At 37.2% G+C, this 27,285-nt stretch overlaps 1 protein-coding gene across 6 annotated transcripts in view; it reads right to left on the bottom strand.

Moving 5' to 3' along the window:
- The window catches only part of MGAT4A (alpha-1,3-mannosyl-glycoprotein 4-beta-N-acetylglucosaminyltransferase A), a 100,705-nt gene that overhangs the window by 59,078 nt on the left and 14,342 nt on the right, over positions 1–27,285 (bottom strand). For all 6 annotated transcript variants that reach the window (XM_019669215.1, XM_019669219.1, XM_019669218.1 and 3 more), the window contains exons 3-4: positions 1,928–2,095; positions 270–410 (exon numbers count right to left, since the gene is read on the bottom strand). In XM_019669215.1, the coding sequence (XP_019524760.1) occupies positions 270–410; positions 1,928–2,095 (309 nt within the window). The remainder of the gene's footprint in view (positions 1–269; positions 411–1,927; positions 2,096–27,285) is intronic.

Raw genomic sequence — 27,285 nt, 5'->3', positions numbered from 1 at the left:
AAAAAAAAAAATGATAAAAGTTTAAACAGTTTTCTTCCTGGAGATGGGGCTTGAACTAGATTTCTCATGATCCTTTTCAGCTCTATTACTCTGGTATACGGAGAAAAATGTCCAACACCTTTCAATGTGGACTTTTGAATGAATCCTAAGTTACTATGCACAGAAAAAAAATTTTTATTCTTTGACCTGCCAGACTTCTAACGGTCAATGTAATACTCTAAGATACAATTAAGACCAGCAGTACAGCCACAATAATAAAATAAACATACCTCCTGTTCTTCCATTACCAATCTGCACAGCAGGTTGAAGGCTTCCTTCATTTTGCAATAAATGAGGCAAATGATAATAAATACTTGGCACTTGAAGAGATTTTTTGCTTGTTAACTCCTTTAATAGCTTTAGGGTGTTATCTGAAACATATAAGTATAATTAATCCACAGGAAAACTTTACTTATATAAGTTGCAGCTTTTACATATATAGCAGTAAAATTTATGAAAACCAGAACTAAAGAATTTTCTTTCCTAATTTCATACTTTGGTGAATGAAGTATCCATTAAAAAGGAAAAAGACGCATTTGCAACCAAATTCAATAATAATATTAAATTTTGGTGATAATATGATAAATATTTCAGCTATTCAGAACAGCATAAAAAACCCTACAACATTTTGTCCTGTTATTCAATAATTTCTCTTTTAGGAATTAAATTTTATGCATTCAATAACTATTTAGTGATTATCTATTTTGTTCCAAGCACTGTGCCATGTGTTTGGAAATCAGTAGTCATCAAAACATAGGTCCTGTTTGAAGAAAGTCATAATCTAATGAAAATTACTTCAGGGATACCAGAAATGTGATTGATATATATGCAAAGATGTTCATCACAGAGCTATAAACTGGGGTAAGAAAACAACCAGGAAAATCCTATTTGCCTAATCGTGGAAAATTGTTTAATAGATTACAGTATATAATTAGCTGACAACTTATACGGCCATTAAAAATGGTACTTTAAAAGAATATGCAATGATGTAGTAAATGCTAATAGAATTCCAAGAGTAAAAAATCAGGCTACAACACACAATCACAATTTTGAAGGAAAATATTCATGGAAAATAGAAACAAAAAGTGTTAACAGAAATCACTTGGCAGGAGGCTTATGGGTGATTTATTTTTATTATCTATATTGTTCCATAATTTTAAATGTTATTGTTCCATAATACAAATTTCATAATTAGGAGGGGAAATAAGGAGCATGAAACTTTAATAATACGGTAAGGTAGTGTATCTTAAGACAAGCGGAATTAACAGCAAAATTTAGAACAGATGATCCTAAATAAAAAGTATATTAATCTTAAAAGATTATGTAAATTTGAAGGCAACTGATTATATGCATGTATGGATTTAATTATCAGAATAAGAACAGCACAGAAACAGAGAGAAGATGTTTGGCACTCATGTTACTCTGACCAGTTCTCAGACACAGAACAGGCTAAATATCCCCCAAAATACCCTTTATAAAACTTTGTATTTTTTTCCTTATAAGTCAGATATAAGAACACTAATTGTTTCAATTAGCTCAAAGATTCTCCAAAGTCCATGTGAGGTTCACACAAGTCACAACATAAACAAGTATAAACACAGTTAAATTTTAATCTCATTTTGAAAATGATTTTAAAAACATAAAAACATTATTACCAATGGAATTTATACAACTGAAATTTAACTCATTATTATTCTCTTAAAATCAAATTTTGCAATTAATAAAAATTGTTTTGTAATTTACCATAATAGAAAGTTTTGTGTGATTTTTCTGAGAAGGGTAGCAAATGCTAGCTGATAAGCTACTCTATACAACTTTCAAATAAAATATTTAACATACCCCTTTGAAAAATATAATATTTTTATAAAACCAAAAATACCATTTGTACCTGAAAATTGATTCAGTGTGTCCTTATTTCCTTTTGTTTCTGCTCCTACACGCCTGAATTGCTGTACGATGGCACTTAATTCAGAAGACCGCTGTGAGATTCTATGTTCAGCTATTCGAAGACGTTCTTTCAAAGCAAGAAATTCTCGTTGATAAGCAATAAGTTTTTCTAGAAGAAAACACAAAAGTTATTAGTGTATTTCTTAAAAAAAAAAAAAAAGAAAAACGCAAACAGCATAATCAAAACAGAGCTGTAAGATTAGAAATTTTAAAGTCACATTTTCCAGAAACCGATATTCATTTATGTACTTATTGATACACAACTAAAAATAAAAGAGCCCTGGTGAGTATATAACAAAGCTACCACTAAGCTCATTCTTAATATCTTTAAGAATGTGAGCACTTTTTCCTTAGCACTTCAGAAATTTAAAGATAGGGAGAAAAAGACGAAAGTTTTTAGAATTAACACTTCAAGCATAATACTAACATCATTTCTTAAAAGGTACAACTTTAAAGACCACATATGTATGAAGAAGATAGAGATGAGACATGGAAACTGATTATATCTAATAACATAATGAATATAACCTCTTTTATAGCATAATCATTAATTTCCATAGGTTAAATGTTTCCTCTGTACTTCCTATTCTGCAAAGATTTCACTAGCCCAGACTTAAGTCAAATTTCTGACCCCTAAAAACTCAACTGGGTAGATGTAAGATGACCCTAGTTAAAAGTCATTCATTTTAATTTGGCAGAATCACAGGTCAGGAAAACCTGGTCTGGGAAATAAAAGTAGATTTTATGAGGATAAATGTGGATATTGAAACAACAGTATGAGACAGCTCAGAGACAAAGTGCATAGTGAGAAAAGGCTGAAGGACAGAACTGGATACCAAAACCTAAGAGACGGTAGAAGAAGAAAAACCATTCATTTGTCTTGGTAAGCAGTGTCAAAAGGCAGCTGAGGCTATGGCAGTGATATGAGCAATCTCCACAACCTCATTAAACTCAGAGAAACAAGAACAATGGTTTTCAGCTTCTTTATCAAGTAAGATAATCCAAGGCTACTATTTTGACATCTAAATTAAACACACCTTAGAAAGACTTTTTTAACTTTAACATTATAAGCTCTGCTTTATGCTAGCATAGACTCAACAAGAAACAGACATATGAAAAATAAATCTGCATGTTTCATAAAACCAGTCTTAAGAAAAGTCAATTATACTGTTCCTTGTCCCTTACATAAAGGCCCACACAGTAAATACCTCTTGAGACTTCTGTGGCAAGGAAATCAAGTCTCTTAACTGTCATGCTTCCCTATATTGAATAATAAAAGCCATGTAAGCAGTTGTATTTCCCTTAATTTGCTGACTTTAGGAGGGAAGGAAGGAGTAGAGGGGGTTGTGATTAGAAAAGGGCATACATGGAGCTTCAAGGTGCCAGCAAGTTTCTATTAATTGACCTTGGCAGTGGTTAAATTCATTACTATACATTCGTGGTTTAGGCACTTTTCCATATGTGCCAATTCATAACAAAATAATCATTAAAAGATACGATTCACAAATACAAAATTATAAGCAATTACCGTTTATCCTTGAACATGGAGGTTAGGGGTACTGATCCCACACACTCACACACACACACACACACACACACACACACACACACACACACACANCACACACACACACACACACACACACACACACACACACACACACACACACACACACATACAGTGGAAACTCTACATATAACTTTGCCCAAAAACTTAAACAGTATTTTCGATCCGTGGTTGGGAATCCACAGATGTGGAGGCCAACACTAGTAGCCCACTACTGACAGGAAGCCTTACTGATAACATAAACGGTAGATTAGCACACATTTTGTGTTTTATATATGTTATGTACTGTAGTCTTACAATAAGCTACAGAAAAGAAAATGTTATTAAGAAAAGCATAAGGAAAATACATTTACTGCATTTATTGAAAAAAATTTGCATATCAGTGGACTCGCACAGTTCAAACCCATGTTGTTCAAAGGTCAACTGTATAACAAAAACTAACAATTATAACAAGAGACACACAGGATTTATGTGATGAAAACTATAAGCCCTTTACTGTAGCCTATAATGGAAGAATAAATAAAGTCATCTCCTAATCCTAAGAGGGAAGATCAATTTTGCAAAAAAGATGAACTCTGCCCTATCCTAAATAATAAGTTCAATTCAATACCTTTCAAAATAACAATGAAATTTTGGGGGGATTTGACTGTTGACATTTGATTCTAAAATTCATCTAGAAGAGAGAATGTTTTTAAAGAGCCAAAAATATCTAGAAATAAGGGGAACTTGCTCTAAGATCAAAACACTATAAGGCTACAGAAATTAAAACAATGTGAACTGCCAGGTCCAGATAGTGTGGCTAACGGCTGATTATGCCAAGCCAACTGTGTCCTAAATTAGCACGAGTGAACCGTCCTCTGAGCTCTTCCCTCTTGACGTGAGCAAGTGAAAATCCTCTCCTTAACTCTTACACAGTGCCGACACAGTGGTTTCTAAACATCATCCGCCCTGAAAGGAATTAGAACTCTTCGGAGAAATAACTTTAAGATGAACTTAGAGCATTTTGTGTCAACTAAGAAAATGTTATTTAAAAAAAATAAATAAATAAGACAAGACTTGTCAAAAGGGCACAGGAAGGTACTTGAGAGGCTCCCACTGACCAAATTCAGGACCATCTAAGTTCCAAAACAAATACTGATGGTAACAGATTATAACCTATTGAATAAAATAAGAATCCATATCAATATTAAATAAAAATTAACAGATGAGGGAAATGTGTTTCTTATGTACGCCAAATAATAAATGTAGAAGGAATGGTGAATGTTGGAAATCACCATTTTGCAACTACCACAGCAATAACTGATTCAGGCAAGAATCAAAAATGGATAATAAAACTAGCAGGTGAAAGTCTGATAAGGAACAGGATATGTATATCATCTCAAAGTATCTCCCTACAAAATACTTATTAAGTTACAAAGGGAAAATGCTAATTTACTATGGAGAAATCTGGCAGATGTCATCTTAATCAAGCAATCAAAGTAATAAGGGAACAGACATCATCCGTCTTCTGATGTGATGCGCAGAGCACACCCCTCATTTATGTGCTATTGCTGCCCAAATGCATAATCTGAATCTAATCTCAAGGAAACAGCACGCACATTCAAATTGAGGAACAATGTGCTCAATAAAAGGCTTGTACTTTTAAACAATGTCAAGGTCATGAAAGACAAAGGCTTTAGGAGTTGCAGGACAACTAAATGCAAAGCAAAATCCTGGACCATAAAAAATAAATGCTCTAAAGAACACTACTGGAAAAAATAATAGAATCTAGACTATAGAGTAGACAATACTGTCCCAATGTTAAATTTCCTAAATTTGACACTTGTACAGCAAATCCTCACTTGACGTCATCGATAGGTTCTTGGAAACTGCGACCTTAAGCAAAACATTGAAACCAATTTTACCATAGGCTAATTGATATACAGAAATATTCTGTAGGACTTTAACTCTTGTTTATATCAATTAGCCTATGGTAAAACTGTTTAAAGCCGACAACGTTGGCTAAGGACTTACTGTACTGTAATAATGTAAGAGAATTCCTTGTTCATAGGAAATAAACATTAAATTATTTAGGGGTAAAAAAGACATGATTTCTGTAATTTACTCTCAAATGGTTCTGAAAACAAATAAATATCTGGGTGGCCAGTTAGCTCAGATGGTTAGAGTGCAGACTCTTAACACCTAGATTGCCGGTTCGATTCCCACATGGGCCAGTGAGCTGTGCCCTCCACAACTAGATTGAAAACAATTTGACTTGGAGCTGATGGGTTCTGGAAAAACACACTGTTCCCCAATTAAGTTTAAAAAAAGAGAAACATCTATTGGTAGAGATGACAGAGGCAAAATTTTCAAAATAGGTGAAATGTACAGAGAAGTTATTTGTACTATCCTTGTAACTTCATTTAAAACTTTTAAAAAAATAAACAGTTTTTAAAAGCAAGCAGGAGGATTGATGGCACAGAGGTTCAGTCTTCTAGCAGCGAAGAATATGGACCTGAAGGCAGTCTCTGTTCCTATGTGCATTTTCTTGGTACTCTTTGAAACCAGCTTCACCAAGTCCAGAGAGCAACCAGTACCAGTGGAGAAATACTCCCACTCCTAATTCCAAAAAGCTTCCCTACTTGGAAGTGAACTGGCCATGCTTTTGAAAAGATTCTTGGGACACATGGACTGCTGATAAAGTCACAAGTATTTTCTTTCAGACCCAGATGCTTCTGCTGCTCTTTGTCCAAAGCCCACAGCTATGAAAGGGCTCCAAATAGGTCATTTCCCATATCTTTTACATCCGTCCTTTGTTTCTAACCCTATCCTTCCCTATTAAAAGGATTCTCTCCATGCCATCAGGCCAAGTCCATGCTCCAACTAGGAAGCCCAGTCAGTGAAAAAGGCTATGTGTGGTAAAGCCCTCAACCAGTCCTGTTAGGATAGAAGACCACAGAACGCCGCTGGCTTTTCTAAGCAGAAAGGAGTTGTACGTGACCTTCCCACAGCCCTCCCTTGCAGTCTGTCTCCATCATCCACCCTAATATAGGGTTATTGGTGAGTTCTCCTAGAATTTTCTCCACTTGTATTTCCCATAGCACTACACGGCTCTCTTGAGGAGAGTGGTGTGGTTTATCAGCTCCCAGAAGTTTAGTGCAAATTTTAACTTAATAGACAAATTAGTGATACGTGACTGACAATTTCCTATTTTCAACATTAGTAGCAAAATTCAAATTTTTGCTTTTCTTTAAATCATTTCAATCAGTGTCTATGGGGGGACACTGCAGACAACTGTGCAGGAACTCATACAGGATCATCTTACTGGGAAGTGCCTGGTTTTGTTTACTGTTTTGTTTTTACTATAGATAGAACCTACCTTTAATTGCAGAAATTTATATATGCAAATTAGATAAGGCAAGTGCAAATCATGTTTTGTGAACCTAAGACATTGAAACATATAAAATTTCCAAAGAAACCACTTGAATTCCTTCAAATCAAATAATCAAGTCAGTTTTCCAATGAAAACGGTACTTTTAGGCTTTCAAAGACTTATTAGGTTGAGCTGTATGAAATTACTGTTATTTGATCATTTTTGACAAAAAATGGCAGTTTCATATGGTTCAAAAATTTAAACAGCAGCTTTGGACTCAATTTAATTTTAAAAATGTATATAGTATAGATGAAAAATGAACACAAACACAAAAGCATTAATAACTAACACCCAATGTGTAATACATCAAAACAGAACAGAAAACTTCATTTTTTCAAACAGTACTTTGTTATTTGCAAGACGTGGGGGATACTTAGTTCTATGAGCCAACATTAAAAACTGGCTTTTATGTTGAAATTACAATTACCAAAACTTACATATATTTTTTAATTTCTTAATTACATTAAACAATAAAATTCTGGCACTGGAAAGAATATTGATAAGTCATCAGTTCAGCCCTCTGTCTTTTTGTACTATATTGAACTATTTCATGAAGATATTTTTTTAAAATATGAATGAGAAACTCCCTCAGTAATAGATTACAAAATTTAACAAGCTTCACTTTTCAGGAACTCATTGCCTTTGAAAAATTTTATTTCACATTCATCATTCTTATACAACCATTTTTAAATAGAAAGAAAGCCTAAATAAAATTATAAGCAATTTCCCACATACAAATCTCTTAAAGAAAAAGAACTGGATTCGGAAGGTAATTTAGGAAAACCAAAACCTAGAAAAGCCAAAAGACATAGCAAGCAGGCATCCAAAGGAAGTCGTTTAAATGAAGAGAATCTGAGCAGCCAGTTCTAATTATTAGACTAGATAGCTACAAATTACAAACAAGACTAGGCATCTCATAGCTTCTCTAACTTCATCATGTGTAACCACCACATAGAAGAGCTTTTAAAACACAGAATTCTGGACTCCACCCTCCAGAGATTCTGATTCAGTAGGTCTGACATGGGGCCTGAGGAATTCTAACAAGCCCCTGTGATGCTGAACCACTGAGCAGCACTGGCATGGCCCATATGTCCTCAAAGTGGACCTAGACTCTAGCAGCCTGGAAATTTATACCACTCCTTCCCGTCTCCTCCAGCCTACATGGTTAAAGGATCCAGGATAGGAAGGGGTCATTAAGATGTTTCGAGCCATAACCCTCAAGACTGATTACACTTGGGTTAGGGAGGCGTTTCCTAACATCCAGTGGACACCTATTTCCATGGTCTCCTGTAAGAGTTCTGTAGAACAAAGGATCATTCCTGGTTTGGGAGTACAGCAAGTCCCCACTTAAGGTCGTCAATAGGTTCTGTGACTTCAAGTCAAACAACATATAACAAAACCACTTTTACCACTGATGTAAGAGTTAAGCTCCTCCAGCTTCTCACCTAAGTGATATGAAATAACACTAAGAGAAAACATTTGAGGACCTGCTGTATTCCAGGCAGGGTCCCCCATATAAGCATAGATTATGAAAAGGTCTGCACCCTTCTAAACTCAAAAGGGAAAATAGGGCTGATAGGTTTATAGAATCATAGACTTTATTTAAATTCAAACAAAATAATTCTATTTGTTCCCTTACACGATGTTTTCACAATGCATACAAAACAGGATCCTAACTAGTGAATACCAGATATGCCATGGTTGAAAAGTTTTCTGGAACACAATTATTTGCAAGTTGTCCTCTAATATAATCATTAACAATGTCATTCAAAACAAACTTCCAGGTAGACGTTTATAAGTTAAAACCTATCCACTGACCTTAGAAAGCACAAAGCCTTAATATAATCAAATGATGTTGCACATATTTACAACACACACTTTGTTAGAAATATTTCCTCAACCTAAATAGCTGCAACCATTTTCCTTGATTTCCCTAGAGCACAGGGCAATCTCTTTTTAGTACTGTTGTTATTAAATACCCAATTCCATTATCATAGTGAAATAAGAAGAAAAACAATAAATTGCATAACTTAGGATAATGCTCATTAGAGTATATGTTTATAACAGTTCTTTACTTTTAAAAAATATTGACAATAATTTTATTCAACCTGATTCTTTGAAATTCAACAAGCCATAAGGAGCTCGGAGTAAAAATTATCAGATGGTTATAAACAATTTTCCTTAAATATTTAAACTTATTGGCAGACATTTTTCCAATGTTGCTTCTTGGAAACACTTTTCAAGTGTTGCTTCTTTCCCCAAAGAAAAAAATCTTGTGTTCTAAAAGATACAATGGTATGTATTTTCCTATGAAGAATCCTTCAAGACCTAGCATTTTATTCCACATTAGTGTCATTTTTATTTAAAGAGCAGAATCCTGACAATTTACCAGTCTTACACAATGGACTAGCTACACCAGTAAACATGGTGTCCTCTTACTGCATCTCTCTAGCTAATCTGGTTATTCCTTTTATGACCTATTTCATGCTTTCTTCTTCCCTCTCCTCACTCTCCTCTTGTTCCTTATTTTCCACCTCTCCAATTATTCTTCCACAAAACCCTCTTCAGTTCTTCTTCTGTGCTTCTCTGGATTTTTCATCTTCCATCACAAACTTCTCATCTCTCTCCTCTTTCTTCTTTCATATTATTCATGCTCCCCGCATCCACCCTGCAACATCCCCATCTTCTCTGTTGTCTATTTCAAATTACTGAGGACTTTTTTCTCTAACTCACATAAATACGCATAGTCCACTTGCCTAGAAACAGTAATTTTTGCAGTCTTTTGTAACTCTCACTGAAAACAAATGAGAATTTAGGATTTTTCCTTCTTGTACCCATAATGGCAAAAAGAAAGTAATTGACAGAGGAAAGCATTTCATAATTATTAGATGAATTAGAAAATGAATATGGAGAGTCATGTATTATCAGTCTAAACTCTAATAATGTTGGTGAAATTGATCATAAAAGTACAATCTCAGACTATGTGTCTTGAGGTGACAGTATCCTAAATGAATTTTCTCAAGTTCAAGATCAGGACTTCTAGCTATAGATCAAGATGGAGTAGACATACTTCTCCATATTCTTCCCACTAAGTACAAAAAAAATCCTGGACATTTCATGTTAAACAGACATACAGAAGACTCTGGAAGGTGAAGCGAAGAAGGTGGACAGAAGGGACCTTGGGACCCAAGAAACAACACAACAGTGAGTTCCCTGAGTTTTCTTTCTGCTTCCGGCCTAAGTACTAGAGAAGCCAGCATCCTGGAAACACCAACAGAAGTGCACAAAAACACTCCAAGAAAAACCTGCTTTTTCTAGCCAAAGGACTAAGGATGGGGCAACCTAAGCAAGATAGAAAACTTTCAGACAATAACTGCTCTATTCCAACTGAACACCATGGGAAAAAACATGGTCCCATCTCTACCCCATTGGCAAAAGCCAAGTAGGGTGTCTAGATTTCCACCGCCTCTCAACTCTAACAAGGGTGTGCGTGTGCGTGTGTGCGCGCAGATGCAAACACACGCAAACACACACACACACACCCACACACACAAACACACACACTGGGGTGGTATCAGAGAAGTGTGAGTGTGGAACCAAGACTTTCACTACCCTCCAGCAGTAATGAGCACCCCTGATGAGGTGTCATTGGAAGCCATGTAGAAAGCAGTAACAGAGTACATCCCCTGCTGCCAGCCAGAGTGGTGTCAGCAGAGGCCTAATGGAGAACCCATCTCCCACCCCTGCACAGAAGTAACGAGGAGCCCCCCCCTGCGGGGTTTCAATGGAGGCCAAGTGTGGAGCCTGGACTTCTATCCTTACCTGGTAGTAATGAGATGGCACTCCCTCTTTCCCTCCCAAAATGGTGTCAGAAAAAGCCAGCTAGGACAGACAACTTAAACAGATCCAGAATCTCATAACACAATTTCCAAAATACCATGGATAGAACTGAAAATCATTCATCATATTAAGAATCAGAAAAATCTCAAGCTGAAAACAATTAGTATATACCAACAGCAAAATGACACAGATGTTAGAATTATCAATAAGGATTTTAAAGCAGCCATCATAAAAATGGGCAAATTAAACAAATGAAAAATATAGAAACCCTAAGAAATGTAAGATATAAGTTATAGAAACAAATAAAAATTTTAGAACAGAAAATATAATTGAAACAAAAAAGTTAATGAATGGGCTCAATAGCAAAATGGAGAGGACAGAAGAAATTATCAACGAATCTTGAGAAAGAACTGAAATTACCTAATCTGAACAAGAGAAAGAAAACAGGCTGGAAAAAAAAATTAACAAAGCCTCAAGGATCTTTGGAACTTCAGAAAAAGATCTGAGATCTAACATTCATAAAAGTTCTATCATAAGAATCCCAGAAGAAAAAGAGAAAGAGGGTGGGGTAGAAAAAGTATTTGAAGAAACAATGGCAAGAATTTCCCAAATTTGGCAAAGGACATAAACCTACATGAAGATTCAAGAAGCTGAGAAGACCCCAAATAGGATAAGCTTAAAGAAACTCATGCCATGGAACACCATAATTGAATTTCAGAAAAGTCAGACAAAGAAAAAAATCCTAAAAGCAACCAGAGAGAAATGACACTTTGCCTATTGGGAAAAACAATTTGAATGACTGTGCAGTTTCTCATCAGAAACCATGACAGCCAGAAGGAAATGGCACCACATTTTTTTCAAATACTGTAATGAATCTCTTAATGTTGTAATTATGAAATATGTTCTGAGAAATGTTATTAGGCGATTTCATGACTATGTGAACATCACTGAGTGCACTTACACAAACCTAGATGGTACTTTTATCCAACTGGCAAGGCAGTAGGTTTGTTCACACCAGCATCACCACAAACACAAGTAATGCATTGTGCTATAATGTTACAACAACTACGATGTCATTAGGTGATAGGAACTTTTCAGCTCCATTATAATTTTATGGGAACGCCACTGTATATGCGGTCCATCATTGGCTGAAACATTATGTGGCACGTGACTGTACTGGAAAAAAAAAAAAAAAGGAACTATCAACCCCAAGCTCCATATCTGGCAAAATTATCCTTAAGGAATGAAAGAGAAATCAAGATATGCTCAAAGAAAAAATAATGGAATTGACATCAGCAAACCTACCCTAAAAGAATGGCTAAAGGAAGTTCTTGAACTAGAAAGGAAATGATGAAAGAAGGAATCTTAGAACATCAGGAAGGAAGAAATGAAAGAGCAAAAGTATGGGTAAACTCAACAGACGGTTCCTTCTCTTTTTGAGTTTGTGTTTGATGGCTCAAGCAAGAAGTATAACATTGTCTGATGTGCTTCCCAAAGTACAGGAAATATTTAAAACAATTATAAACTGGGGAGGATAAAGGAACTTTAAAGGAGATAAGGTTTCTACATTTCACTCAAACTGATAAATGTTAAGAGTAGTAGACTGTGATAAGTTATATACGTATGTAAAAATACATAGAGCGACCACTAAAATATCTATACAAAGGGATACATTAAAAAACACTACAGATACATAATAATGGAATTTTTTTTAATGTTCAAGTAACCCACAAGAGGTCAAGATAAAGAAAACAGAAAAAAAAAAAAAAAAGAAAAACAGAGGGAACAAACAGTGAACAAAAATAAAATGACAGGGCCGGCCGAGTGGCGCGATGGTTAAGAACTCGCTTGGGATGCCAGAGGGCCCGGGGTTCGGATCCCACATATGAGGGCCAGTGACACTGCCCTCCACAGCTAAGATGCTGAACAACAGCTCAACCTGGAGCTGGGCTGCCGTGAGTTGCTGGCGACAGCATAGGCGGCAGCCCCTGTGGCAGTGGGTTGCCATGGGCTACTGTGTGTGGCCAGCAGCCAGCGTGAGCGGCCGTCCAGAAGCCAGTGACTGATCGGCCTCGCCAGGGAAGAGCGCAATGATGGTGCCAACTTGGGCCAGTGAAGCTACGTCCTCCACAACTAAAGAACAAAATGACAGCAACTTGTCTGTTCCCCTTCTCCCAATTCCCCAATAAAAATCTTTAAAAAAAAAATTTATTTTAATAAAATAAAATGACAGACTTGATTAAGCCTAACATCACTAATCACAATAAGTGTAAATAGCCTAAAAATACCAATTAAAAGAGAGATTGATGGAGTAAATTAACATACATGATCCAATTCTATGCTGCCTACAAGGCTCCCATCCATGGAATCTTACTGAGCAATACATAAAAAGGAATGAACTACTTAAACACCCAGCATTTTTGATGGACTTCAATTATGTTGAATGAAAAATGTCAATTTTAACAGGTCACACATGCTGTATGATTCCATTTATATAACACTTCCAAAATGACAAAGTTATAGTGATGCATAATACATTAGTGGTTGCCAGGAGCCTGGGATGGTGGGGGGTAAGGAGTGGGTGTGACTTTATAAGGGGTAGTCAAGGGAGGTCTTTGTGGTGATAAAATTGTTCTACATCTTGCTAATGGTGGTGGTTACAGAGTTTGCATATGTGATAATATAGCATAGAATTGTACCTGTACACCCCATAGTACCAATGTCAACTTCCTGATTTGACACTGTACTTTATACATACAGAACATCACAAGTAGTAACCACTGCAGGAAAATGGGTGAAGGTTACACTGTATCTCTGTACTGTCTTTTGCAGCTTTCTGTAATTCTATAATTATTATAAATAGCTTTTTAAAAAGCAAAACAAAAAAGAATCTATGATTTAAAAAAAAAAAAAGTCAAAAAAGATTCCATAAATTTCTAAGGTTCAATCTGAAAGCCCCATCACCCCCTTTTTTCTCTTTTTGTTTTTTTACTTAAACATTATGATTATTTAGATGTTCTTTGTCAGTTAATGTTGGTTCCAGACCTTCAAAAACTGTTCACGCCTGCCTTATAACATTCACTGTACTAACCCTTCTTCAAGTTGGAGTGGGGGAGGGGGGTGGTAACACAGTTATGTTCTCAAGATAAAGTCTTCGTGAAAAACAAATGCTCTTTAGTTAAAAAAAAAAAAAACTACAATAAAGTTGTTTTGTTTTGTTTTACTATCCCTTTATTCTTATGTCTGTATTACTTGTAAAATTACTTACAATAAAAATAAATAAGGGAGCATTTGAGATCTTGCTTCCCGGCATATGTTGTCAGTTGGCTCAAATAAAGTCTTACAAAAATTATTTATTTATTTATGAATAAATAAATAAATGGTGTCCACTGGACCCAGATGGTAAATACTGATGTCTATTTTTCCTGTTATAATGTAGGAACATGTTTAGGGAAACTGCCTCTTACTTCCATCCACAATACACCCCTTCCCACACTATCTAGGGCAAAGCTCAATGTTGGGGTCTCTAGTCTTTAGAACCATGCAGCCTAAGGGGAGAAAGAATCAATGAGTTCAGTAAGAACCTCATTATATAGTCTACTCCAACAGCTCCTTAAAGGGCAACTCTATATCTCCTTCATTTGGTGAGGTAAGGGGGAAAAGGGCCCTACTCACATGAATATCAGAGGTTGCAGCTGCTACAAAAAATACACACCCTAAAGTTTTCATTTATAGGCTGAATATACTTCTCAAAAATTCCTTAGGCCCATCCATCCCTCTTTCTGAATGGTGAAGCTTTTTATCCACTCTGAAATTTCATCGCATTTGCTTACCTTGGTGCTCATCTACCCTCTCTCTTCACAGATGCCACTGCACGGCCTCATTTTATCCCTCACTTGGATTAGAACCTAAATGTTTGTGCCTCCTCACGTTCTCCTCCAGCTATTCTCTGGATTGTCACATACTTTCTAAACTAGAAACCCTGGCTTAACTCTCCACTGTTATTCCTTAGTGTCAAACAGAATCAGTTCTTGCTTCAACACCACCAACCTGCTTAGAGCTGTCTGAGCACACTGAGTTTTTAGCTCATGCTACCTGCTTACCACACCCACCCTTCTCATCCTTCATTTGATGAAATCCATTCATCCTTCAAAATACTCTTTGGTTGTCTCCCCTATGAAGCTCTCTCTGACTTCTGTCCAGCTCCTCTTAATTATACGCTGTCTTACACACTCCTATTTTGTATCTCTTACACTGTGCTATAGCTACATACAGGTCTCTTTTTTTCCTACTAAACTGTGAGCTCTGTGATGGCAGGTGTGCCAGGAATTTCCGAGACCCAGGTCCAGTGATTCACTAGAAGAACTCACAGGACTCAGCATACAGTTGTATCAGCAAAGGGAAAAGGTGCAGGAGCAGAAGTCTGGAGGAAACCAGGTACGAGTTTCCAAGTCTTCTCCCAGTGGAGTGGGACGGGGCCCACTTCTCCAACACTGAGTTCTGACAACACAAGCAAAGTGCTGGGTACCAAGCAAGTGCGTCAGAGACTCAGTGCCCAAGGTTGTTCCTGGAAGCGGGTCAGGTAGACAGCCTCTGCCTAGCACTTACCCAAATTCCAGACTCTAATAAGGAAAGCAGGTGTTCAGCATACACCAAATTGCTTGTACAAATACTTTAAGCACATGAGAACACATAAGTCACTCTTATCATGTACGGAAAGTTTTACATCAGTGTTTACCAGTCAAGTTCCCAAGATGCCTGCCAAGGGCTGACCCTGTGCAAGCAGGCCTTTCTAATGATAAGAAGTCTCAGATCTGCTGTTAACTCATTTCTTTACAGCAGGAATCAGATTTCAGGGTTTTGTCCCTCAATGCCAATGCCTTGTAGAATGCCAGGTAATTAGGAGCAATGCCGATGAACTGAGGCGAGTCCTCTTAAATTTTAAGAATCATCATAGTAAAATGATCAATAATATGTGCAAAATTTGTCATAGCATTATTATAAGGTTAATGACGTAATTATATAGTGGAATATTACAAACCTACTAAAAATCATGTCATGGGAAACATCTGCGATATATTAGGTAAAAATGTAGGTTATGTGACATGCACAATATAATGTCAATGATTTTATTTATATTTAGTACAACAGTTCTCAAATTTCTTGGTCTTAGAACCCCTTTATACTCTTCCAAATCAGAAGACCCCAAAGACCTTTTGTTTATGTGAATTATATCTATCAATATTTACCATATTAGAAATTAAAACCAATAAACATGTAAAATATTTATTTTAAATTCCTCTAAAAACAATAAACCCATTACATGTTAATATAAACAACATATTTTATCAAAAATAAATGTATTTTCTAACAAAAAAAATTAGCAGTGTGACATTTGCTCAAATCTCTTTTTTAAATGTCTGGCTTAAAAAATAGAGAATTCTCATATCTGCTTTTGCTATTTCTTATGACAGTGAAAAAGGCAAATAACAAATAACCTATCAGTATTATCCTAAAAATAGTCTTTAGTTTATGAATCTCCTGAAAGGGTCTCAGAGATCCTCATGGGTCCTTAGACCCCTTTAAGAACCACTAGCCCAGGAAAATGAAAGAAAATATACCCAAAATGTTAACATTGCTCCAACTGCTAGATTCCTTTGATTAGCACTTTAAGATTTCCATGCATTTACATGCTATTTATTTAGACTGATCTATTAGTCTCCTTTTTTATGTTATTCTTGTCTAATACTGGCTTAAGGGTTCAGCACACCTTTATCCATGTACTTTATTAAACAATGGAGTCTAGAAATGGACAATTACATGTATCCCCAAAACCTGACTGGCAGTCTTTCTACAGCAGCACAAAAAATTCGGTTAGCTAATAACGTTCTGTAATAACCTAATGTTCTCAGTGTAGTCTCCTCTAATATGTCAGCCATGAATAATATCCTTTCAGAGTTAAGAATACATCAAGCACAAATTCCAGACAACCTCTGAGCACAACACGTGTACTACCTAAGAAGCTTTCCAACCTGGAAAAATGAGATTAGAAAACTGTTTTAGGAAATGGATGCTAGCCAACTAAGTGGAACACAAAATAATACCATACCAAGTCCAAGGGCTAAATCTGCCAACATTAATATATAAACAAGGAAGACTCCTGGCCAGCCTGGCAGGATCTAGGTCTATATTCTAGCTGCTCTTTAGGCCCTGTTTTAAAATTAGGTCCTGATTTATAATATCTCAGATATTAAAGACTTTTTTTTTTAAAGAAACTCAATGTAGCAAAAACCTTTTCTAGGCCATGATTTTATGTATGTTTTTAGAGCTTGAAGAATCCTGGGTGTAAAAGTTTTCAACTCTGGCTGCGTATCAGAATCACCTGAGGGAACACTTACAAAATGCCCAGGGGACTTTTCTAACTTCAGGCATCAGATTGAATCCTCTCCCCAAAAAACAACTATAAGGCTGGACAAGAGTCTAAACAAGCATTTCAGTGCTCTGAAAATCAACCAAAGACATACAACAAATTGAGAAGTGTTTAGTTATGAGAACCATGGCATTCTGAGTCAGAACAGTGAAAAGTCTGTGACCTGCATGCCAGGAGCTGCCCTCACCCCTCCTCAGCTTTAGCAGAAGTTCAACACGGTGGGGGCGGGCCTTGAGCCCACCAGGTTCACTGCCCTGCCAGAGGGTGCTGCTGGTCTGAGTGGCAATCTCAAAGGCAAATGAATAGGGAGGGCCAGCGGCTCTGCTAGCATGAGGTTGCTGCCTTATGTGGGGCAAGGGACAGGCTGGCTAGGCTGAGACTTACAGGAAGAGAGGAGACCGCTTTAGGGGGCCTAAAAAGCTCTTTGCATATCCCAGGTTAACTGGAGGCTGTGAACACGCACAGCAGAGATCAAGCCTGGCTGATGAACCAGTGCACACACAGAGGAACTGAGAAAGGCCAAAGGAAAGTAAAACTGGAGCGGACGTGCAAACAACCTAAAGTATGACTGCGCTCACTGTCCACATGAGCCCATCAGCAGAGGAGGGAGCCTCACTGGCTCAAAGTATCAGACTACAATCTCTGACCAATCTTCGGATGAACATCGTGCTATGCAGACAAAGGGGCAACGCCTCTAGGAAACCAGACTTAAAAATAAAAACAAATGCAGTGCCGAGACATCAGTAGTCACAAACTGTGCAAACCACCGACTGTGGAAACTCAGTCCAGTCACATCACTAAACAAATGAGCAAACAAAACCACCAGCACCTTCCAGGGTAGAAAGAACCTAGAGTTGCCTCAATATAGTATCTAAAATATATAGTCAACAAACCTTTACAAGACATGCAAAGAAGGAAGAAAGTGTGACCCATTCTTGGGGGAATAACAATTTCCCTCAAGAAGTCAATAGAAATGGTCTGAGTGTTCCCAGATGTTATTGGATTTAGCAGATGAAGACTTCAAAACAGCTAGGATAAAAAAACTAAATAAAACCACATTTAAAGAATTAAAGGAAAGTGTGATGAAACTGATGCAGTGAATGGAGAAAATACAGAGGTAGAAATTATAAAAAAAAAATGGACATTCTGGAGTTAAAAGTTCAGTAATTAAAATGAAAAAATTCACCCGAGAGGCTCAACAGCAAATTTCTTATGGCAAAACATCAGTGAACTTGAAGTCAGATCAACAGAAATGATCTAATCTGAAGAAAAGAGAGAAAAAAGATTGAAGAAAACTGAACTCAGCCTCAAAGTATGAGCTATCATCAGGTATACCCAGAAAGAAAGCAGGAAGAAAAAGTGATGAAACAAGAAATATTTCCATGAACTACAAATAGAGGAGAACTTCCTCAACTTGAGAAATAACATCTAGAAAACCAGATGCTTTCCCACTGAGATCAGGAGCAAGGCAAGGATGTCTACTCTCCCCACTCCTATTCAACATCGTATTTGATATGCTAGATGATGCAATAAGACACAAAAAAGAAATAAAAAGTGGACAGGTTGGGAAGAAATAAAATGGTCTTGTTCACAGAGGACCTAATTGTCTATTTAGAAAATCTCAAAGGTCAACAACAACAACAATGAAAAAATCTCCTGGAACTAATAAGCAATTATAGCAAGGTTTCAACATACAAAATTAATATACAAAAATCAACTGCTTTCTTATACACCAGCAATAGACAATTGGGATTTGAAATTAAAAATATCATTTTTCTTAGCAGCCCGCAAAATTAAATACTTAGGTATAAATCTAACAAAATATGTGAAGGATCTAAATGCAGAAACTACAAAACTGATGAAAGAAATCAAAGGTCTAAATAAACAGATATTTCATGATATCAGTTCTTCCCAATTTAATCTATAAATTAAGATGTCAATATAACCTTTCAGTGTAATCAGATTTTTAAAAACTATGAACATATTTTACTTTAATAAAAATTTTACTCAAGTTAAAAGCACACAACACATAAACAGACAGCAATAATATGGCTTTAACTGTAGGACCTAGAAAACAGAACCGGAAGACCTACTCTGCTTAATAGGGGTACTAAAAGAAACAAACATGAAAAAGTCATGACTGTAGAACTTAGAGGAACTGAGTGCCTTGGGAAGAGGAGATGCCACAGCCTGGGAGATATTGATAGGAGGCTAAGGTAATTTTGTGCCGAGTTCCATGACCATTCTTTTTACCTTTTTTTTTTTTTTTTTAAGATTTTATTGGGGAATTGGGGGAGGGGAACAGCATTGGGAAATCGGGGAAGGGGAACAGACAAGTTGCTGTCTTTTTGTTCTTCAGTCTAGTTGTGGAGGATGTCGCTTCACTGGCCCATGTTGGTATTGTGATCATTGTGCTCTTCCCAGCTGAGGCAGATCGGCTGCTGGCCATTGGACAGCCGCTCACGCCAGCTCACGGCAGCTCACACCGGCTGCTGGCCACACATGGTAGCTTATGGCAGCCCACTGCAACCCACTGCAGCCTACACCATCATCGGTGACTCATGGCCGCCCACTCCAGGTAGAGCTATTGTTCAGCATCTTAGCTGTAGAGGGCGCGTTGTCACTGGCCCTCATGTGGGATCCTAACTGGGGCCCTGCTGGCGTCCCAAGCCAACTCCTAACCAACATGCCGGTCGGCCGGCCCCCATGACCATTCTTGACCATGATAGTCAATGACCACCACCACCATTCTCCATCACATTAGCTTGTTTTATTGTCAGTCTTCATTGCTATCTGAAATAAACTAGTCCATTCAGTTACTGACCAGTTATTATGTTACTTCTCCTCCCCCCTTAGCATCTCAATAAATAGGCTCGATGACATCAAGAATGTCACCTATTTGGTTCACCACTATATAGCCTAGGGGAAGAGTACCTTATACATGCTCAATAAACACTAGGTGAATGAATAAATTAACTGAGCTGAAGAGAGAAAAAGGAGCAATATGAAGATAGCTACTTACAAATCAAAGAGCACTATGCCAATCAATTACTAATATCCTGTAACTAAGATAGTACATTTCTCTCAAGATTTAGTTCATTACTGTACTAGTTTAAGCATGAAGACTAACAAAAGTCTTGTTCAATGACTCCACTATAGTTTAGCATGTAACTTCTGGACAGTACACAAAGGAACACAAGAGGCACAATTCACATGCAGGACGAAAGTTCCCTTAAGAAACTGACAGGAGGACATTTGGAGTGTCCTGTTTTTACTTTATCTTTAATCTTGCTTTTCTGATAAGGAAACCCAAGTTATCGTTACTCTTGCACCCAATCAGGTCAGAAAGGGCAAAGCTTGTTTACCTTGAGAAGAGGGTTTGTTCTGGTAGGTTTATTAAGACTCTCTAGATCTTAATGGGCACACTAAAAGGTAACTTCCTTTCATCACTGCTTCAGCAATCCTTGCCACCACCTCGTGAAATGTTTCCCTCCCTCACAGTTTGTGCTTCCTCCTTAAAGCATTAATTGTCACTCTGTGTCGGTTTAACCTGTTTTATGAATGCCCTGGGTCATGCGCTCTCTGGTACATAGGTTCACATGATTCTGAATGACGAGTCTAGATCACAGAGAGCTTCGTTTCCTAGCACGACTGAATCCACTGCCCTGTTCTGTGTGAACATGGCCAATCATTTCCTACCATTATCTTTCATTTTATTAATAGGGTGACAACATACAGGACTTACCTTTGCTTAGGACAGTTTCAGTTTACAACTATTACCCCAGTATAATTGTTAATAGCACTCTGTTTACTCTTAAGTACCTGAATTTGAACAATAAATTATATGATCACCCTAATTGTAGAGGAAATAAATGTCCATTGAAAACATTATCTGTAATCACACAACTATGTGATCATAAAATAATCTGAACTTAATGAAAATCAACTACGGTAACAATAAAATTCCTATTCCTAGATACCAAGAACTAAGTGTGCCCAAACACTGAGAATGAGGAATTCTGTGTGGATGTTAAAGAGTCTGATAAAAATAACAGGTTTTTGCTCCTTCCAGGTGACATGTGCATCCATATGTTCATTGCAGCATTGTTTACAATGGCCAAGATGTGGAGGCAGCCTGGGTGTCCATCGATAGAAAAATGGATAAAGAGGAGGTGATGCATACATACAGTGGAATATTGCTCGGCCATGGAAGGGAATGGGTTCTTGCCATCTGCAGCGGCATGGATGGACCTGGAGGGTGTTGTGCTGAGTGGAGTGTCAGACAGAGAAAGACAGATGCAATGTGATTTCACTTATATGTGGAATCTAAAGAACAAAATAAACAAACTCAGATACAGAGATCATTTCGATGGTTGCCAGATAGGAGGGGGGTTGGGAGGTATGTGAAAAGGGGAAGGGATTAAGAAGTACAAATTGGTTGTTACAAAGTAGTCATGGGGATGTAGGTATAGCATAAGGAATAGTCAATAATACTGTAATGACTACGTATGGTGTCAGCTGGGTACTAGATTTATCAGGGTGATGGATGGGCGGGGATTGGAGGCAGGATAAAAAGGTTGAAAGCACTAAGAAGTACAAATTGGTAGTTACAAACTAGTCATGGGATGTAAAGCAAATCATAGGGAATAGTCAATGATATGGTAATAACTATGCATAGTGCCAGGTGGGTACTAGTCGAGGGGATCACTTCTTAAATTATATAAATATCTAACTACTAGGCTGTACACCTGAAATTAATATAAAATAATCTTGTATGTCAAAAAAATAAACAAACAACTAAGTGATTTAAAAAAAAGAGAGTGGGCTGGCTGAGTGGCTCAGTTGGTTAAGAGCACAGGCTCTGAGCAACAGGGTCACTGGTTCAATTCCCACATAGGCCAGTGAGCTGCACCCAAGCTGAGCTGCTGCTGAGCTAGTGAGAGCGCACGCTCTTAACAAGGTTGCCGGTTCGACTCCTGCATGCAATGGTGGACTACGCCCCCACAACTAGACTGACTTAGAGCGGTGACTGGACTTACAGCTGAGCTTGCGCCCTCCACAACTAAGACTGAAAGACAACAAGTTGACTTGGAGCTGATGGGCCCTGGAAAAATACAATGTTCCACTTCCCCAATTGCCCAACACTGTTCCCCTCCCCAATTACCCAATAAAAATCTTTTTTTTTTTAAAGAACTATTTTAAAAATTAAAAAATAATAGAAGTTCTCATATCATGTCCTAAACGTTATCTATCATGTATGTAGGGACAAAAAAGTCATGTCTGCCATGCCATGAGCTAAACACTAACAGACAAGCATTTGAATAAAGAAGGATAAAAATGTTACACAAACAGTTTAGAAAAACTTGGACCAGTTCTTGCTAGGAACTGAAAACCAGAACGGTGTAAAAATGGCTACAGAGTGACACCAGTGAAAATGGTACAGCCAGGCCCTCCAGGGTGCATCCCTCCCCAGACACACTGAAATGATGCGAGTAGAAAAAAAATCAAGATGTTTTTATCTATATGGAATAATACTTGCATAATACATAATACATAACACATAGCATACTATTTGTGTAAATGTTTTAAAACACACAAAATTACAAATGTACACGTACACATACCTATAATATGTAGATGTTTATATGCACAAATCAATGTATAAAAATGGACCAGAAGAGTACACAAACATGATGTGGTTTGCCTCAGTCAAGGTAGGGGAGGTGGAGGTGAAAAATGGGTGGGAGATTTTAGGTAGATCTGCCATAGTTTATTTACTTAAAATGAAAGATTGGAAGTAAATATGAAAATCTAGGGGGAATGCATCTATATTAGTCATTACATTTTTCTGTAGACTTTGAAATTTTGAAAACAATGAATCATGGTCTCGGTCCTTCAGAAACTCGTCTAAACTCAATTCTAGTTCATTTTTGCCGGCAGTTAACAATCACTGCTTCTTTTTATAAGTATAATGCTCACAAAGTACCCAATTAAAGTATGTGCCCAAATGTTAAGCTCTGTAATTTGCAGTATCCACATTCCTGTCCTTAAAAAAAAAACAAGAAACACAACAACCCCTTTTGCCTACATTTGCATTCTAGCACTTCTGCCAATCTTTAAAACTCTTCCATTATCATTAATAGCAGAATGAGGCAAAAAAAAAAAAAAAAGAAAGAAAAAAAGAAAAATACCAATCTCAAGAGAGCCAAAGTGACTTTTCTAAAATCAAAGAGCAAGCTACAAGAGAACCAACGCCTCTAGACTCTTATTTCTCCCCAGTGATAATACTGCCATTATTCCTCAGGAAAAGAAAACCATGAACAGCATCTTAAATTTTATAACCTCTGCACCGCCCAGCTTTTACTTCTGAAAAGGAATCAAATCCTACTATTCCTGAGCAAGTCAGGCATTTGTAATCTTTGGAGTTATTTCTGGATCTGCTCTATGACTTAATTCAAATATTTAAACATCTGTTAGAACTAAAAAATTCCACACTTTCCATGATATACCTGGCTTTTGGTATGACTCACTCATATAAAATGGTTTGAAAGTAACTTCAGTTCCACACCGCAAACCTAAATACAAAAAGAACTGTGCACAAATATTGTACCCTAGTAAATTTATTTTTTCACTGGAATATGGGTTAGCAATTCTGAAACTACTGTATGTATATGGAGCAAATAAGTAATTATATTGGGATACTAACAGACATGTTTTTTACTGCCAGAGACAGGGGTTACAAACAAGGAAAAGTGAAGACTAGAATGAATACTATAGTACTGGATTAAAATCAACGGGATCAGTATGAACTCATGGTGGTCATTTTTAAAAATATATATACAGATGGATATGGAAACACGAGATCTGACAATTAAGTTCACCAACTTGTTGCAACGATGTTGCTAACCTTTTCTGCTGCCAATTTGTACCAACTGGACAGTTAACCAAGTTTACTACTTGGAATTGCTTAAAAGACTGCATGAAAAAGATGAAAATGACCTGAACTTCTTGACAACAATTCATGGCTCTTGCATCACAACAATGCACCAGCTCACATGGCACTACTGAGGGAGTTTTTAGCCAGTAAACAAATAACTGTATTGGAACATCCTCTCTACTCACCTGATTTGGCCCCTAATGACTTCTTTCTTTACCCGAAGATAAAGAAAATATTGAAAGGAAGACATTTTGATGACATTTAGGACATCAGGGGTAATACAACAACAGCTCTGATGGCCATTCCAGAAAAAAAAGAGTCCCAAAATTGCTTTGAAGGGTGGACTAGGCGCTGACATCAGAACACAGCTTTGCAAGGGGAACACTTTGAAGGTGTTCATAGTGATATTCAGCAATGAGGTATTCAGCAATTTTTCTAGGATGAGTTTGTGAACGTAATTGTCAGACCTCATAAATACAGATGTGCAAGTATCACACATATACGACCTTGCAATGCCCACTAAGAAGTACCAGAATTGGAGATACCAATGAGCACACCACGGGACGGACACCCCAAGATTCCATCCTCCAAGAGAACTAGGGGTCGGATAAATGGTTACTTCCAAGGCTGGGGCAGGGAAAATACAAAATGAACTGGAGCATCTTATGGTACCAAAAAATTAAAAACTGCTCAAAAAAATGAATGGGGCCTAGATAAACGTGGTAGTTGCACAATAAAATGAATGTACTAAATGCCACTAAACTGTTCCCTTTAATTTGGTGAAGTTTGTGTTATGTGAATTTCCCTTCAATAAATTTGAAAACAGTGATAGGAGCATGTTGAATGAACAAAAGCCTACTTGGAGGAGATGCCAATGGCCACCACTGGGACAATTTAAACAACAAAATAATTAATGATAATAAAAGATTATAATCCACAGAACAAAATAAATAGTTTATACTATCCTTAAATTCATACGCACATAAAGAAATAATAAATAAATGAGGGAAAACAGACATCTCTTCCTTTCAGCAGAGTACCAATTAGTAAGTTTAGAAGGAATGATGGAAATAGAAAATCATATTTGGCAAACACCACAATAACAACTGATGCAGACAAAAATCATCAATGGGGGTTAAAGCTTGTGGGCAAAAGTATGGTGAGAAACAGGATATGTGCTTAGTTTTAAAGCAGGACTCCACAAAACACTCATGAATTACAAAAGAAAAAAAGATAACTTTACAGGAAAAGCCAGGCAGATACCACTTTAACCAAGTGATCCAAGTTAACAAAACCCATGATGGGACATGTCAACATCAGGCACCTCTTGATATAATGTACTAAAAAGGACACAGGTCATTTCTGTGGTATTCTTGCCAAAAATGCATTACTTCAATCTGATCATGTGAAATCATCAGACAAACTCAAATTAAGGGACATTCTACAAAATAACTGGCCAAATATCTTCAGAAGTGCCAAGGACAAAAGATGAAGAAAAACTGAGAGAAGTCCCCATAGTGGAAGAGACACAGAAACATGACAACTAAATGCAATGTGGGTTCTGGGGCTGGATCCTGGAACAGAGGAAGGACACTAGTGGAACAAATACCAAAATTCAAATGAAGTTTTGTAGATAAGTTCATAGCACTGTATCAAAGTCAATTTTTTGTTTTAAAAAATTGTACTCTATGGTTATGTAAGTTGTTCATATTATGGGGTATAAGGGAATTCTGTGTGCTACTTTTGCAAATTAACTGTAAATCTAAAATTATTTCAAAATAGGGAGTGACCAGTTAGCTCAGCTGGTTAGAGTGTGGTGCTGATAAGACTAAGGTTGCCGGTTCAATTCCCGCATGGGCCACTGTGAGCTGTGCCCTCCCTAAAAGAGTCAACTACGCCACTGTAGCATGAAAGCAATGTGTAACCAATGACCATGGCTGTTCCCAAATAAAATTTAAAAAAAAAATTCATTTCAAAATAAAGAAATTAAAACACACATTACCCTTCAGCTTACTGTTTGACTTATTTATGGTTTTTTAGCTGTCTCCTTCTCCACCCCTCACAGTAGAGCAGGGGCTTTCCTCTGATATATTCACTAATGTAATCCAAATCTCTTAACAGTGCCTGACACACAGAAGGCACTCAACAGACACTATTATGCAAGACAAGCTCAGTGAGCCAGAACCATAATAGTGTACTCCAAATCTGTAAACTACTATTAATTTTCTTATATCCTGTTTGAAAGGTTTGCTTATTCCATAAAGAAACACTACAAGAAAAAAAAAATCTAAAATATTTTGTTCATTATTTTTGTTCACAAATAAGAGTCATAGTTTTAAACAAAATACTTTATTTAGTGTCTATATTTTTATAGCTAACAGGATATGACATCTGGTCTTTTCACATATTTTCATGCACCAAGGCTCAACCTTGGGTGCTGTGTGCTAAGAATACTGAGAGCCCAACAGCCCTTCCTCCAGCTAGTCAGGCAGTGAGTGGTTCCCCACCAGGTGAAGCAGAGCCAAGAGAACCTCAGGCTACTGACCGTCTCCCCTAATCTGGAGCTCAGCTCCTAGAGTGGGGGTACCACTCAGAAAGAAGTCTGTCATTGTCTCCATCCCCCACCTCAAGAGCCCTGGCTCAGAAATTTTGCCGGGCGGGGAAAGCAGGCCATAAAACAGATAGCTCCTAATCTCTCAAAGGAACTAGCTTTATTTGCAACAGAGCATGGAGGAGTTTAAACCTAAAGCCCCCTCAAAAATAGTGGAGGCTGGAGAGGAAGGAACTGGGAGAATTGAGGATCTAATGAAAATATACCTTAGATTGTAGGTGGCTAGTTTGCAAGAGAGAAACAGGGAAAGTGACAGCCAGCAGGAGCCTTCCTGGAGTCAGAAATAATAAACACTGAACTCAGAAACAATTTCTTCAAAGGAACCACGATTTGATTAGATTAGTTTGTGGAATGTATGCTCCAGTGCTCAGTTGTGAAAAACAGAACAATCAGCCAGCAATTAGTGTAAAGGTCAATGAAAGCATGGAAGAGAACCCTACCAGGAACAACAACTTCATCCTGGGATGATTTGGGGCATACCCCAAACAACAGAGACTTAACC

The sequence above is a fragment of the Hipposideros armiger genome, unplaced genomic scaffold (genome assembly GCF_001890085.2).
Source record: "Hipposideros armiger isolate ML-2016 unplaced genomic scaffold, ASM189008v1 scaffold_550, whole genome shotgun sequence".
Lineage (NCBI taxonomy): Eukaryota > Metazoa > Chordata > Mammalia > Chiroptera > Hipposideridae > Hipposideros > Hipposideros armiger.
This window is presented reverse-complemented; position numbering and strand designations above follow the sequence as displayed.